Raw genomic sequence first — 17,332 nt, 5'->3', positions numbered from 1 at the left:
CGGGCCGATTGTGGTTATGTTGGATTTGAGGGCTTCACCGGCGATCACCATTAGGTATTTTGAGAGGTTGATTCTGACTTTCCCTTGCTGATCTTCCTGCTCGTAAACGCAGCGGTAGGCTTTATCGTCGGTGCCCTTGTGCGTGCAGACCATGTGCATGAATCGGTACTTGGCCCGACTCGAATCGCGCTTCTTATTGAACATAAGAATCGCGACGCCGCCGAGTAGTTGTGGCATTGGACTTGATGAAGATTGTAAAAAAAAAAAAAAAAAAAACAAAAAACTATATAAAATGAAGTAACCCGAACCATAATCAATAGAGACCGACCTTTCGCTTGCGCTCCTCCTTATCTCTAACCTTATCTAAAGTGGCGCTCCTCTTTCTCTATAACCTTATCTGAAGGTATTCTTCTCCGAGGCAGGCGCTTAAGGTATTCTTCTCTTTCTCTATAACCTTATCTGAAGGTATTCTTCTCTGAGGCAGGCGCTTAAGGTATTCTTCTCCTTCTGCCTGCCTGCTGTGCTGAAAAAAGGTGTTCAGCTGTTTTTTTTGGTTAAATTATCTCGCAGATCTGACTTTAAAAAGTCGAATAACATAGCCCTCTTTTTAAGACACGAGAGGGTAGGCGATGTGTTAGTAGAACCTGAGATCGCATTCCTTTTCTCCCAACTTGCTGATCATCAAACATTCAATCCCGGCCCGAACTCAGTGGACTAATCATCTTCGCTCTCCCTGAATCTTAATCGTGCTTCGTCTTCCTTAGAATGGGTACTTTCATTTCTGCGCCGCACCGATCCAATCTTAATTATTATCACTGTCTTATTGGAACCCCCAATTTATTGATCTGCTTTTAGTCTCCGCATCCATTTATATCAATTTGCTGTTTTTAATTAGTTTTTTTTTTTTCTCATGCTGAGTGATATTTATTACGTAGTACTTGTTTTTATCTGCAGGTTGATCTTGCATTTCAGTTTAATTTTTTGTAGTTTTGTTGTTGATGTTGCTCTTTAGCAACTTGATCTTGATTGCAAGTTTGAATTTTTTGTTAGTGTCTTGATGGACAAGTTTAGTTAGGTGAAAATATGACAGAACTAGAAGATTATGCTTAGGTTTTTTTTTTTTTTTTAATTAATTTTTTTATTGGACTAATTTATATTCAGATTGGAGATTATACAGTGCTTTTAGTGCGGCTACAAGTTGCTGCTTAAGCTGAAGTGTGCATATATACATATGCAAACACACATGCATTACACACACATGCATACACTAGTTTTGGCATTACATTACTTGTCAAAAGTTGGTTAGAGAGTAAATTTATTTATTTAATTTTATTTTCTTAATGTGGTGGTAGTAGAATGGAAGAAAGGTTGTAGCTCTGAGCATAGTGTTTATTAGAATGCTTTCTTTTGTTGGACTTTTCTACTTTTCCCTTTTCTGGCTATAAACCTTGTCCATCCTGGGAGGCAAGGATTCAAGGATAGAGTGGATAAGGTGAAAATGCAAACTTTTTGCCCTACATTGATGGATTTCTGTTGCACTTTTTTATGAAATGGGTATCAATACTATAAGATATACTGAAGGATAACTGCATTTGTTTCATATGCCTGATACCTTTTTTCACTTACAGTATTAATTAATGATATTGGCCTGTGTTGCTGTAAAATGTAGATACCCTCTTGTTTGCTGGTTCTCCTTGTTAAGAATGAATATTTATTTTCTGTTTCATTAATACAGCATTTTTTCTAATGTAATTTATTGTCACAGAAAAATCCAATGAGTGTTGTTCAACTCAACTCATTGATGCGGATGGTGCATTCAATGTTACTGGAATTGAAAATATCACGAAGGAGGTTAAATTGGCACAATGTGGGCTTTCATATGTTGTTGTATCCATTTTGGGCCCACAAAGTAGTGGTGTGTTTTCTTTTTTCCTGAAAAAGAATTTTAAGAGATCTTCCTCATACTTATAGTCACGTCAAATTTTAAAATTTTCAGCTATATAAAACTGTTCATATTTTTCACATGCATCATCAAACTTATTCAGAATCATGCCTCGATTGCTTCCTTTTGGAGGCCCTGAGAAATACTAATTTTCATTAGAACTGCTCAGTGGCTCTAATACCTTGCTAGCAAACAAGGAAAAGCCTGTATCAACATATTCTAATTTGATGATATCCTCAATATTTTTATTTATTTATTTTGATTATTTCAGTACTGTGATTTTGACAGGAAAGAGCACACTGTTGAATCATCTATTTCGTACAAACTTTATAGAGATGGATGCTTACCATGGAAGGCATGTGTTCATCAAGCTCCTGTCATTATACCTGTTTTTTCTTTCTGTAGTCACAACAAACTGACTGAATTTCCTCTTTCTAGGTTGAAAACCACAAACGGTGTTTGGATTGCTAAATGTGATGGCATTGAACCCTGCACCCTTGTAATGGATATAGAGGGAACTGATGGAAAAGAGAGAGGAGAGGTATGGTTCATATATATATATATATATACCCTACAAGTTTTATTTCATTTAAAAAATGCCGTCTGGTATTCATTATTTTGGTTTGGGGGTTTTAAGCTGCATTCATACAACTTCCCTGCACTCTTGCGCTCTTTAATCAAATCCAGTACACTGTAGTGCTAATTTCTTATATAATTCTCCAAATTTTATAATAGTGTTGTTTGACATTGAGATCTATATGATGAATGAAATCATATCCTTTGGTAAATTATTCACAAATATCAGTGGCTGGCATCAGTACATTGACACTAATGCTGGTAATGCTTGATGTTTCCTTTAGCTCACCTGCCTCTGCAGCCATTGCTGGTTTGATGTGATGTATATATTTTTAAATTTGGTTTCTATTTTCATGTTAGGATGATACAACATTTGAAAAGCAGAGTGCCTTGTTTGCCCTTGCAGTTTCTGATATAGTTCTAATAAACATGTAAGTTTGTAATTAACGTAACACATAACATGAAATACAATATTACATAAATATATTATACAATAGAAAGCTTTTATCTAACTAAGGTTGTAATGTTCAGCTGGTGTCATGATATTGGCCGCGAGCAAGCAGCAAATATGCCTTTGTTGAGAACTGTTTTCCAGGTAAGCTTTTTGAAAATTTGAATTTGTTTTTGTGCATGGATTGGTAGGGAGGGGGCTATGCTAGATGTTGTTTATCATGTGCAGGTCATGATGAGATTATTTACTCCCCGTAAAACTACCCTACTGTTTGTTATTCGTGACCAAACAAAGGTACAAGCCTTCATTTCTTAGTTTCTTTCACTTATTTCATGGGAGTTAAGATACGCTATCTAGATGTCATGGGATATGAATTTTCTTTTCCTTGCTAAGCTTTAAAATTTTTCTTTTTAGACACCCTTTGAAAAGTTGGAGCTTGATTTACGGGAAGGTATTAAGAAGGTACTGCATGTTATCATTCTTTTTGTTTGTTACTTGTATTGCAGTTGATTTTATTTATGCATTTACTTTGTTGATGTCAGATGTGGGATACCGTCCCCACGCTAGGAGATCACAAGGAAACTCCTCTTAGTGAATTTTTCAATGTGAGTCCCACTCGGATAAGCTCTGACAGAACTGTACCTTTTCATTGCTGTCTGTGAGTACACATTTATTAAATTGAGTATAATGCTTAAATTCTAGGTTGAGGTTGTCGCTCTTGATAGTTACGAGGATAATGAAGAACAGTTTAAAGAGCAGGTAATAAATGCATTTGGATTCCTTGAAATGCATATATATGTTCTGAGTTTGCAATACTTTCTATTACCATGTGGTTTTTACTAATACTAGTAATTTTTTTTACCGACTCACCCGTCTCAATCCGTGAGACGGGTTGTATGTTTGACCATAGTAATCAAAGATTCGACTCGTCTTATGAATTGAGATTTGTGAGATGGTCTCACACAAGTTTTTGCTTTTAATTATATACATAGCATATACTAGTATTTAATATCATCAAAAAGAGTAATTTTATATTTCCAATCAGAAGTCTTTTTTGTTTTCGGAGGGTTGAGACTTCTGATTTCATATTTAAATATATTATTGACATTTAACAAGCAACAAATGATCCTCATTTGAGATTGGTGAAATAATTTTTTTTAGTGCGGAATATAATCATTTAAAAAATATCAAATTACAACTACAAAATACAAAATACAATTAAATGCCTAAATTCTTCAAATCATAAGAGTAATGAGTATACTACAAAATAATAGATGCATCAACTATAGATTACACATGCTATGGAAGGGAAAGTGTATGTCTTTTTTCAATGTTGGCTCATAAATTTGATGAAAACAATCTTGTATCGCCCATTGCCCATTGTGAACAATTTGAGCAATTACTTATTGTAAAACGTAAAATTACATTGTGAAAAAGGGATTAAAACAGTTTGAAACTCTCTTAAATTGGTATTTATAGTGCATCTGAATTAATTGTCGGAAATTAATGCATTGTTGGATTTGGTAAAATGAAATCATCACATTTAACCTAAAGTAACCGAAATAACAATGTCATAGTTATGAATTGTTGTCATTTTTGGCCTAATTCATTCATTACCATAATTTCATTTGTAGTGCAATTAAGCTCATAAATAACTTCAAAAATAGGTTAATGACTTGTTATCACATGTTGATGGGTATATATAATTGTACCCTTAAAAAGTTTAGGGAGCTAATTGACTTTTCTGTTAAAATTTGAAGGTCTATTTGACCCCTTTTTCAATATACAATATACAATTTAATATATACGATTACAACAAAAATGTGTGTTAATTAACGAGAATGTATATATTATAAAATACGGAGTAATAAATCTATAAACTATGATTGACATACTTGAAATCTTAATGTGTGTATGTCTTTTTTTTCAATGTTGGCTCATAAATTTAAATTAAACAAGCTTGTATTGCCAATTGCATGCAGTGAACAGTTTGAACTATTGTGTATCATAAAATGTAAAATGACATTGTGAGGAAAGGGATCGACATGAGAAACTCTTAAATGGTATTTATAGAGCATATGTTAATTGTTTGAAATTACTGCATTATTAAATTTGTTGACCTAGTAATGTATGCTGATTTGGTTTTTGTTGACCTAGTAATGTATGCTGATTTGGTTCTCTAACCTAATAATGTATTGAAAAACAAAAAGAAAACGAACTGCTAAGAGTTTTATTTACAATCATCATCATAAATAATATAAGCCAAGATAAGACCTATCTACCTTCTTACTAGCTAAAGCTTGAACCAAGTTGAGGTAGTTAGATTGAACTCAGACTTTTGTCACACCTCTAGATTTAATTCACGCAAGACTCAACCATTAGGGGATTTAGCACACAATCTAGTAAGCCATTTATAGCATCCATGAATCATCAACCGTAGTCAGCCAAGTATGATGCACCGAACGAGACCGACTAGTTGTTGGAGAGCAGCCAACATTAACTCGACATATAATTGTGCATCTTGAAGATGCCTCCATCTCCTCAGTCGTTCTATTTCCATCCACCGTGGCTTTAACCGGTTTGCCTCCACTGCTGTAGTGACAACAAAGCTTGACTCTATTGCTGTACTGACGACACAGTCTGCCTCCACACACTTTTCGGCCTGGACACGCACCCCTCCCACATTGCCACGATACGGGACTCCCACAGTGTGAACAAGACCTCCATAATTGCAAACGAAGAATGAATCATGCTTGGAACTTGCAATTGAGATAACCTCCACCCGTTACACGCCAAAGAACAACTACATAAAGCATGCAGAATCGATTCTTCCTCTTAACCCACAAACAGGGCAATCCAGTGTGACCTCCACTTGTTTATATATCAAATTCATCTTAGTTGGTAGCATCTCCCTTACCGCCCTCCATAACAACGTCCGCCATTTTGGTGGAATTTTAAGACCCCATAGAGCATTTCATTTTGTAAAGGGAGATGAGAAAGATGGAGCTCATCTACCCCATGAGCATTTTATAGTCGACTTTGACTGAATATTGACCTCTTAAGTCCCATGCCAATACCAAACATCCTCAAATGCCGGGCAAATAGGATTTCGGCGTATTAAATTTGAATGCCTAGTATTAAATATATTATTAACCACCTCCATGTCCCAAGATTTACCGTCACCATCAGTAGACATTTAATTTGTAACTAAAGTGCCACGAAGAGGCAAGGGCATTTCAGTTGTAATACTCGGGTTGTCCACATTTAGGAGCCAAGGGTCACTCCAAACATCAGTAGATAAACCTTTTCCAATCCTCCTCCTCGAGCCAGCTTTTATTAAACTCTTGAGTCTCCATAATACTTCTCCAACAATAACTAGGGTTATGGCCTATTGTAGCTTCTAGGGAAGTGGTCTTAGGGTAGTACCTGGCTTGAAAGACACGAGCCACCAATGTATGGAGATTTGTGAGAAACCTCCAGCCCTGTTTACCAAGGAGAGCCAAATTAAAAATGTGAATTATTTTAAAGTTAAGACTAGAGCGATCAAAACGGGTCGGCGGGGTAGGGCTGAGCCCGCCAAAATACGGGGTTGTGGGAAGTTGGCCCGCTTAGCCCCGCGGGCCTTTGTATGGGCTTGTCAAATTTTAAAAGTTTTAAATTTAAATAACAATTAATATAAAAAAAGGTAGTAAATGTATACTAAAATAATTTGAATTGTTTAAACATATATTTATGCATTTGTAATTTTTTAAACACAATAATAACTAATAAATAATCAACTACATAATGTGTCAATAACAAATCATTTATACAATATACTAATTTTTTGAACATGATTGTGTGTGTGTGTGTGTGTGTCTATATATATATATATATATATATATATATATATATATATATATATGAATTTTGGTTTACAGTTTACCGTATATAAATTGTAAACCAAAATCCAATTAATACATAGTAAAAGTAGGCATTACCTGGGCTATAGATGTGGGGGAGTCAAATATATAGATGTGGACAAGGAGTGCTGCAAATAAATAGATGTAGTCGTTTATAGCCCTATGTCCAAGGGTGGGGAGTGATGCAAATATATAGATGTGGACGGGGAGTGTTGCAAATAAATAGATGTAGAGAAGAACTTTATTATGATAATACATTTTCATTCTTTTTAGACTTATAGTTATAGCGGAACTCTGTACCTTAGGTATATGTTGGATTTAAGGATGAATAATAAAAGATTGATGATTTCTTTTGTGTCTCTTGTTTTCTCTTCACTTTAATCTATATCATTGAGAACAATACAATAGTTACAGCGAAGGAACCCCTAAATTTATCACAATTATTTATTAGTCATTACCATTATTTTGAGTCTAAATTATTAATATAATTTTTGTTATTTTTGGATAATTTGGGCACAAATCATTACTATAAATTAAAATTACCACATCTTCAAAAAAAAAAAAAAAATTAAAATTACCACATATAACATATATTATTTTTTAATCTCTCAAAAAGAACAATTTCAAGTTTCAAAACAAAAGTTTTTTCTTGGGATGGGTGGAAAAAAAATCTGTTATTATATATATATATATATATATATATATATATATATATATATATAAAATTAAAATTGAAATTGTTATATTCTCTTGTTTATTTGTTTGTTTTCTTTTTGTTTTTTGAATAGGTGGCTAAACTAAGACAAAAGTTCTTTCACTCTGTTGCAACGTGTGTGTGTATGTGTTTTTTTTTTTTTTTTTTTTTACTAATATAATAACTGAAATTGTTATTTTCTTGTGTTTGTTATTTATTTATTTTTTAAAGGTGGCTAATCTAAGACAACGGTTCTTTCACTCTATTGCACCTGGTGGGCTTGCCGGAGATAGGCGGGCAGTTGTTCCAGCTTCAGGCTTTTCATTTAGTTCACAACAACTATGGACGGTTATTAAGCAGAACAAAGACCTTGATATTCCTGCACACAAGGTTGTGACCTGATAATCTGCTGTACATATTCAGTTTTTACATTTTTCTACTTGTTTTTGAGAATTTGAGGTATACAATTATGGTCCAACTACAGGTTATGGTGGCTACTGTACGATGTGAAGAAATTGCAAATGAAAAATATGCCTCTTTTACTGCAAATGAGGTATATTTAGATATTTGTGAAGACTTGTGAACAGTACACTATTTCCTTGATAATTTATAACACTACATTCCTGCAACTATATAACTCGTAGGAATGGTGTCAACTTGATAAAGCAGTTCAGTCTCATGTTGTGCCTGGCTTTAGGAAGAAGCTTAGTTCAATGCTGGGTACTTGTCTAACAGAGTAAGCATATCTACTTTTGCGTGATAGCATGCAATGCATTTATAAATTTGTATGTGTTTATCTACTTAAGTACCCTATAGTTAACCTTGTTGACTGTCATAAATCAATACGTTGGCTCTCTGATCTGATAATTACATGTATAAATTTTCAGAGTAATTTTATGTTTTGGTATAATCATTTCTTTGAAATGATGTTTTTTATCCTCTATTTTAATATTCCACTAGGCCCTTTTTGCAACTGAACAAGTGAGATGAAAAAAGAATATAATACCACCAGTACACACTCTTAAGTAAGATTGAGGCACAGATCAAGTAAAACTAAAGTACCAAGTGGCACCACAAGTGGAGCTAACCTTTGCCATTCCATGAATTCCAAAATTTTGACTTTGCTGTTTTACTGCATTTTATGTGTGACTAGCTTCTCGTCTAGTCTGTTACATTTCAAAATTACTTTTCACATATGAAAAAATTTGTCTAATAAATTAGATGATATAGTCAATGGGTTCAACATTCTTTGCATTTTCAGGTACGAGGCTGAGACCACATTTTATGATGAAGGTGTGAGATTGGATAAGAGAAAGCAGTTGGAAGAGAAACTGCTGCAGGTGATGCTTTTTAATATTATGCTTGATGTTTTTTTAGTTTCTGTGTTGTCCTGCACTCCTGCAAACTGGTGAAGTAATACGCATTATCCCCTAGAATTCCCATTTGATTCTCTGGTCTTTAAAAGTCAAATGTAGGGTGTTTTTTCCAAGCTTTAACAATTGTCAGACCTTCATATTGCAATCCAGTTTAGGAGGCTTTACTATCTTTTGACATTCTAGGCTCATATATGGTGTCAGATTTTATCTGTCTTTAAAATTTTAATGAGAAATCAACTACTTCAAAGTTGGTTCTTAGAAGTGTGCTTGAAAACCGATCAATGTGTAAATGAAATGAAATTTCATTGAGATATTACCGTTCCAGGTATCAAGAATGAAGAATTGTGTTTTCTTTGTTGTTATTTGCTCTAATACATATGCTGATTTGCATGGACTATTGTTTCCTTGTGTTTGTAGCTTACCCTACCAGCCTATCAATTCATGCTGAAACATATACGATCTGAAACTTTAGAAACATTCAAAAAGGAATTTGATATTGCATTGAATGAAGGGAAAGGCTTTGCTATGGTTGCTCGTGGCTGCACCGAGTCCTTTATGGCCCAGTTTGATGAAAGATGTGCCGGTAAGAAATATAGAATTTATCATTTGCTTTTCCTCTTGGCTTTGTTTTGATGTCCATTGAAGATGTTGCTAACAAACATCAATCACTATACACCCTCTATTGTGTAGGAGGGAAGTGGAAAGTACTATGCTTGATTGTTATTTTGCTACTCAAGAGTATCTATAAAGGAGTGCACTCTCTTCCTGTTTATGATTGAATGTTGTAAACTTCCTTTATATGAAGTAAAGGGGATTTGATATGGAATTTTTTTTCCAACATGCCAGTCACTTAATATGAGACTCTTTTCCGTAGATCTTCTGTTCTGTCCCAATCTTAAAGTAACAAGGTAAAAAGAGGAATACAGAAGTGTCTTGAACTTCTCTGACTATCCAAGAATTTTCTTTGCACTTGGGTGGTTATTGTATCTTAGAATTCAAGCTTTATAGTTTTGTTTTTTTGTTTTTTTGTTTTTTTTTGTTTTTTTTGTTTTTTTTGTTTTTTGTTTTTTGTTTTTTGTTTTTTGTTTTTTTTTTTTTTTTTTTTTTTTTTGTTTTTGTACTAATTTAAAGTTAATGTGGAGTTTGTGTTGGAAAAAATAGCAAAAATGGCATTGTAAGTAGCTATTTTGTAGTACAGATATATGTGAGACCCACATCCGATTTGGGTCGGGTCAGAGTGGATTGAGGTTCTTCGTTAAGACGAAGAGATCGATATGTTGTACTTCCAAAACGGATAATGGGTGATTGATAAATTGATTCTCAAAATATACGCATTTGAGTTGGAAACTAGAGAAAATGAATGGAGACATGGATTGCTCGGTTGGAGGCACCATTTGGTCAAGATGGACCAGATGGTTGAAACCTCTTCTCGTAACCTTTTGGGTACCTTTCAAAAGGCACCATTCGAAGTAGTTACCTTTCGAGCTACTCAAGTTTCGAACCACTGTTCGGAGTACCGTTCTAGGTATTAATTTTGATGTTACGGAATTAATTACGAATTAATTCCAATTTTAAATTCTAAAATTAATTTCCTGGTCGTCTATTATGAATGTTACAGTGGGTTTTGAACCAGTGATTCATGCCATGTTAATTGTTATTAATTCCTCTTCTCCTCTATAAGCCTAGGTTGAGCAAGTGATTTCACACACTGAAAATTTTTGGCTTCTTCCTCTCAAAACTCTGTTCTTCCTCTTCCTCAATTTTCTATGCTCAAAACCGTGTTCTCTTTCGTCGGGTTTTATTGTTTGAGTGCTCAAACTTAGAACCTAAACTTGTTTTATCCGGGGGATTCCGGGGAAACCTAGGCTACAACGCTCCTAACACCGATGGGAGGTTTTAAGTATAGTGTGGGTATCACACAATCAAGCTAACCTAGCCTTCTCTCTCTTTTCGTGTTCTTTATGCTGGTTAAATTCATGGAAATAATCTTTTCGTAGGATTATATTCATAACAGTTTGAAGATTTTGTGCTGATACGATTTGTCTAAAATAAGCACGAATAATTCTTTATGTAGATGCTGTCATTGATCAAGCTAATTGGGACTCGTCTAATACAAGGGATAAGCTCAAGTGTAATATAGATACACATATTGCTGCAGTCCTTAAGTCCAAGCTGGATGAACTTACAGGAGTCTATAAGGTACGATGGCATGCAGACTTTTAGCTCAAGTAGTGCCAATTGGACAATTAGGACTAATCATAAATTCGTATTCTGTGCTATAAGATCCGGTGATCATTTTATTTTGACATCTTTGGGATATATGAACATATTTCATGATTTAAATTAAAGGCCACAAAGAAATTTATTTATTTATTTATTTATTATTATTATTATTATTTTTTTGGTGGGGCGGGGAAATTGTTGTGAAAAACATTTTCTTGATAAGTTTTGGGCTTGGTATAATTAATTAACATTTGTGAGAGTTTTTGTGCAGACAAAGTTGAATGATGCACTATTTAAAAAGGTTGGGTCTCTATTAGATACAGCTGGAGATAATACATGGCCAGAAATAAGAAAACTCCTACGGCGTGAGACAAAAGATGCAGTATCATCTTTTTCTGCAGCACTCTCTGGCTTTGAGATGGATGAAAAAACCAAAGATAATATGCTTTCAAAGTTGAAGGATTATGCAAGAGAGGTAGTCGAAACAAAGGCAAAAAAAGATGTTGGAATGGTTTTGCACCGTATGATAGGAAGGTACTTAAACGATTTGGTTGTAGCAACTTCTGGCCTAATATTTTCTAAATTATTAAATGTGTGAACATATTGAGAAGTGTTCCAAAATTGTTGATAGGTTTAAAGAAGAATTTTTCAAAGATTCCTATCAAACTCATACAGGGGGGAAAATAATCAAAGCAATTGCCAAACGTGCACGTTCATCTGTATGGCTATGATTAATTGAAGATTGTTATGTCTGATCTCCTATTTCAGTGGTGCACTTAATTCTGACTTTTTTAATGTTTTCCCCAGTCTCTCGAAATACTCTCAGTTATGGCTGCTATTCGCTTGGAGGAAGAAACTGACAATATTGGAAAGATCCTTTTGGATGCTTTAATCGAAAGCCCGTCACCTGACTCTCTACCATCAAGCTCTTGGGATAAGGTAATTATTTGGCTTTGGTGCATTGATGAAGCAGTCAGTTAATTTGTAGTTAGAAAAGAAAGGAGAAGAAAATGTCCCTTTTTATATTTTACAAGTTGGAATGTTGTTGTTGTTAACAGTTGAATATCAATGTTTTCCTATGTAGTGTTGTGCTTGAGTTATTGCTCATTTGAAATGTTTCTGTTAAATATTTGAAGTGTAGAACATCAATATTTTCTTATGCATTGTTAAGGCCTCTGCATCTTTGTTGATTGCTGTTATGCATTTTCAAAAAATTCACTTTTCCTATGCTCCCCTTTCAGGTTCCTGCATCAAAAACGTTGATAACACCTCTCCAGTGCAAGTCTATTTGGGAAGACTTTAAAAAGAAGACAGAAGAGTGCATCCATACAGCTTTGGTTACTCAGGCATGATATTTCAATTACATGTGCAAATTCCTCTTTTTATGGCAGGTTTTTATTTTGTCACTTTGAATTTGATTGATTTCAAAAATTGAGGCAAACAAATATGCGACTGAGCAGCTGCATAAAATAATGAGTTGAAATCTCTCATTCAAGTAGTTTTCTTACAGCTTGTTTACTAATTTTCAGATGGCTAACAGAAATAGCACGAAATATCAATTGGCATCGATTGCCTTGGGTGTAGGAGGAATGATTGGCAATGCTGGTGTTGCCGGTATTATGACTTGTGTGATATTATGAATTTTGTGTCTTGTGAAATTCTGTGCCTATGCATACAAATTATGTATCTAAATCAGATTTGAAAGATAATTAAATATATAGCATGTGTATGTTTTTTGTGTTATAATTTTTTGTGTGTTGTGTTATGAAATTCTGTACTTCACGAGTATGAATTCTGCACATAGTCATTTCAGTCTAGAGTTTATAATTTTGTGTCTTGTGTTTTGATTTTTTATGTTCTGTGTTATGAAGTTCTGTACCTTACGAGTATGAATTTTGTACAACGTTGTTTCAATTTAAGATCCATAATACTATATGGACTCTGATCTATTATATAAATTGCCTATTACTTAGTTATAGAAAAATGTTTAGTAAACTAGGACTTATTCTTAGTTGATTATCCGTTCTATAAGAACGTAAGTATATTATGTTATTTCAAGTCTACATTGTCTGTTTGGAAACTAGAAAAATGACTTCTGAAAAATATTTTCTAAGTTTTTTAGTGTTTCAATGCAATAGGAAAATTCAGTCAACGGAAAATATTTTCTATTAACTAGGGAAAATGTAGGCATTTTTGTGAAAAAGACTTATGCCAAATTTTGGTGTTAAAGTCATTTTTCGCCAACACTCAAAACATGATTGCCTTAGCTGTCTTTGATTCTTTAATTTCCATTCATTCTTATATTTTCAGAATGTAACTAAACATTGAAAAGGAAAATATTTTCAAAAAAATGAGTCACTTTTCAAAAATATTTTTCAAAAGACATTTTCTTACTTTCCAAAAGGACTCTTAGTGCAACTCCAAATGTCATTTTCGTTTGTAATAAGGTAAAGAGTAGTGAAGATTCAAAGGTGTTGTATCTGTTTGTTTGTTTGTTTTTTTTTTTTTTTTTTTTTTTTTTTTTTTTTTTTTTTTTTTTTTTTTTTTTTTTTTTTTTTTTAATGATGGGTGCTTTCAATGTTTCTTTTGGCTGGTATCATACTACCAAGTGTTGTTCAATACTACTAGTACAATTAGTCAATTGTTATATAGTGGATTATAGTTTATATATGTTGGGAAAATCCCACTTCTTACGACAATGAAAAATCACAGAACCGATAGGAGCACGAACACAAGATGATACACTAGCCCAAAAATAAATATCAAACACAAGAACACACGATTTACGTGGAAAACCTCAAATCGGGGAAAAAATCACGGGACCACCACCAACCAAATAATCCACTATAATAAATCTTGGGTACAAAGTTTCAGGCTACCACACGAGCCAAACATTCACAAATCATCAAATGCAATAATTCTAGGCCAAAGACTTCTATTATATTCCACAGGCCTAAACAGAATACCAACTCGTACTTAAAATATTCAACAACCACAAACAAGATGAAAAGAATATAAATAGTACGAGAATACCCAAAAGATGCCTGGAACAAATAAGCTGACCTCCAAAATATTTGATGAAGAAAATACCCAAGAAGTTGGCAAACCTCACCACCCTTCTCGTCTCTCTGTCTGTTGAACAGAATAATGGAAGATGAAGCAAAAGGGTTCGCCACCAGACCACTGCCCTAATGCCATAACATATATATATATATATATATATATATATATATATATATATATATATAATTTAGGAAAATTGTTTCCTTGGCCAAAAAGGAAGATTGGTTTCCCTTTCACAATTAGGTAAGAATTGAAAATTCTGCCATCTCCCTAAATTATATAATAATATATTATTATAATTATAATTATAATTGTAATAATTATAATTAGGGCTCAAGATGAGTGGAGTTCCAACAAAAAATATAATGGATTAGGTGGTCCAAACTGGGCTATTTACCACATAGGAGGGAAGCCCAACCCAACAAATCTCCCACTCCCGACTATGTGGAAGATATCGCCATCCCGGCGATAGAGCAACAATCCTCAAAATTCCCTCTTGGCAATGCTTTAGTCATCATGTCAGACCTATTATTATCATCGGTATGAATCTTTTCAAGTTCAAGCATCTTGCCCTCTAAGATATCTCTAATCCAATGATATCTCGTGTCAATATGTTTTGACCTATAATGGAACGTGGAGTTCTTTGCAAGATGAACTGCACTCTGACTATCACAATAGAGCACATACTTGTCTTGAACAAACCCGAGCTCCTGAACAAACTTCTTCATCCATAACATTTCTTTACTGGCCTCAATAGATGCTATGAACTCAGCTTCAGTGGTAGACAAAGCAACACACTTTTGCAATCTTGATTGCCATGAAACTGCTCCCCCTGCATAGGTAATTAGATAACCTGAAGTAGATTTCCTGGTGTCGATGTCCCCGGCCATATCTGAATCAGTGTACTCGACAAGAATAGATTTCTCTGTACCAAAACACAAATCAGACTTGAAGTACCCCGAAGATATCTAAGAATCCACTTCACAGCATCTCAATGTTCTCTCCTTGGATTTGAGAGAAATCTGCTAACAACACCCACTGCATGAGCAATATCTGGTCTCGTACATACCATGGCATACATCAAACTACCAACAACTGAAGAATAAGGAACTCTTTGCATTTCTTCATTCTCTTTCTCACTAGAGGCACATTGCTTCTTACTTAACTTGAAATGCATACCAAGAGGTGTATTCACTGGCTTAGCTTTATCCATACTAAATCTCTCAAGTACTTTCTCTATATACTTCTCTTGAGATAACCACAACTTCTTGTTCTGCCTGTCACGAATGATCTTCATCCCAAGAATTTGCTTTGCTGGTCCCATATCTTTCATAGAAAAGGACTTACTCAACTCTTGTTTCAACTGTTGAATTCTTGAAACATTGCGACCAACAATCAACATATCATCAACATAAAGCAACAATATAACAAAGTCATCATCAGATAATCTGTTTACAAAAACACAGTGGTCTGAAGAGGTCTTCTTGTACCCATGCTTACTCATAACGGAAGTAAACTTTTTATACCACTGCCTCGGAACTTGCTTCAATCCGTACAAACTCTTTTTTAACCTGCAAACATAATCCTCTTTCCCTTTGACTTCGAATCCCTCAGGTTGCTCCATATATATCTCCTCATCCAAATCACCATGGAGAAAAGCTGTCTTTACATCCATCTGCTCAATTTCTAAATCCAAACGAGCTGCTAGACCCAACATAACTCTAATGGATGAAAATTTCACAACAGGAGAGAAAATTTCATCAAAATCAATACCTTTCTTCTGGCTAAAACCTTTCACCACCAGTTGAGCTTTGAATCGTGGAACTGAACTGCCCTCTTCATGTTTCAATCTGAAGACCCACCTGTTCTTCAAAGCTTTCCTGTTCTTTGGTGCCCTTACCAACTCAAAGGTATCATTTGCATATTGAGAATTCATCCCATCCTGCATAGCCTCAAGCCATTGTCTCTTTTGCTCACTCTCCATAGCTTCTTCATAGAACTCAGGTTCTCCCCCATCAGTCAATAGCACATACTGACTGGAAGAGTAACGAGTAGATGGTCTCCGTTCCCTGTTAGACCTTCTAAGAGGATCAACTGGAACCTGCAAAGGAACTTCTTGTTCCTGGTGCACAACATCATCAACATGACCATCCACATCAGTTGTATCATCCTGATTGTCTGGTATAAGATCACCGTTCTGGCCATTCTCTTGAACCTCATCAGCATCATGTGCAAAATTGATGGACAATTTATATAATGTTCTCGCAAGTGCACAAGTCAATTGTAGTTTTAGCGTGCTTTTAGCAAGAGTCGATTCCACAGGGAATTGTACTTAACAATTTAATGTAGGATAACTTAAATGCAAAATAATTGAGATTCAATAAGAAATGAATTACTGAGAATCGAAATATCAAATAACAATTAAATTGAAAAATAAAAAAATTAAAATAATGCGATTTAATAAACTTGAAAATGATTGAAAAGAATAAACTTAAAAGAGTTTCACATGAAAACTGAATTGCATAATAATAAATCAAGAGTATGTCAACATTGGAAAATTAATAGCAATCATCACTTCAAGCTACGTCATTAAGATTTGCTAATGAAAACAATAAACTAAGCATGAACTCAAAATGCAATGACGTACAGTAATTGTTAAGAAGTGAATAATTTGGCTAAAACAAAATATAGCTAAACAAGATATAGCTAAACAAGATAAGGGAAGAAAAGGAATAAAAGCTTAGTGGAATTATCTAAATCAAATGCATTATTTTCTGCTAAATCAAGATTGACGTTACCACCTCCGGAAACCAACACTGAAGTTGTTGCTTGCGTCAAATTGTTAATTAAACCGAAGATCACCGCCCGGAACGTTGTCGCCGGAAAACGAAGCTGTTGTCGGAAGGGAAGCTGTTGTCCGCACCAACGCCGCCGAACGGAACCAGAAATTGCAAACCCACCGGAATTGCTCCGGGGTGATATTGATTATTCAGAAGGTGAAGCTTGGCCTTCTTTTATACTGTTCCGGCCCAACCATTTTCCAAATTATGCGTTTCTTCATGGCCAAAGAAAAATTCTGCAAGTCGCTTCCATAGCCGAAGAAAG

The 17,332-nt window shown here is 34.5% G+C and overlaps 1 protein-coding gene across 2 annotated transcripts; it reads left to right on the top strand.

The window, feature by feature from the left end:
* The first annotated feature begins 338 nt into the window (after window positions 1-338).
* Window positions 339-12,910, top strand: LOC109192228 (protein ROOT HAIR DEFECTIVE 3 homolog 1-like). Of its 2 annotated transcripts, none has more exons than XM_019342795.1 (22): window positions 339-431; window positions 571-769; window positions 1,766-1,915; window positions 2,231-2,297; window positions 2,381-2,483; window positions 2,879-2,949; window positions 3,050-3,113; window positions 3,198-3,263; window positions 3,384-3,431; window positions 3,512-3,574; window positions 3,672-3,728; window positions 7,797-7,955; window positions 8,050-8,118; window positions 8,210-8,301; window positions 8,827-8,905; window positions 9,359-9,524; window positions 11,016-11,140; window positions 11,436-11,698; window positions 11,796-11,883; window positions 11,972-12,103; window positions 12,406-12,510; window positions 12,694-12,910. In XM_019342795.1, exons 2-22 carry the CDS (start codon window positions 766-768, stop codon window positions 12,802-12,804), a joined length of 2,082 nt encoding a protein of 693 aa, XP_019198340.1. In that variant the 5' UTR covers window positions 339-431; window positions 571-765; the 3' UTR covers window positions 12,805-12,910. The 2 variants fall into 2 exon arrangements, with proteins under 2 accessions (XP_019198340.1, XP_019198341.1); XM_019342796.1 differs by having other exon boundaries at window positions 12,406-12,555.
* Window positions 12,911-17,332: the final 4,422 nt, after the last annotated feature.

This window comes from Ipomoea nil, unplaced genomic scaffold (genome assembly GCF_001879475.1).
Source record: "Ipomoea nil cultivar Tokyo-kokei standard unplaced genomic scaffold, Asagao_1.1 scaffold1770, whole genome shotgun sequence".
NCBI classification, from domain to species: domain Eukaryota; kingdom Viridiplantae; phylum Streptophyta; class Magnoliopsida; order Solanales; family Convolvulaceae; genus Ipomoea; species Ipomoea nil.
This window is presented reverse-complemented; position numbering and strand designations above follow the sequence as displayed.

Bases quoted from the DNA above. Each gene is read 5' to 3' on its own strand.
- LOC109192228 (XM_019342795.1), top strand. The intron at 11,141-11,435 runs GTACGATGGCAT...GTTTTTGTGCAG, and splicing joins AACTTACAGGAGTCTATAAG to ACAAAGTTGAATGATGCACT. The intron at 12,511-12,693 runs GCATGATATTTC...ACTAATTTTCAG, and splicing joins ATACAGCTTTGGTTACTCAG to ATGGCTAACAGAAATAGCAC.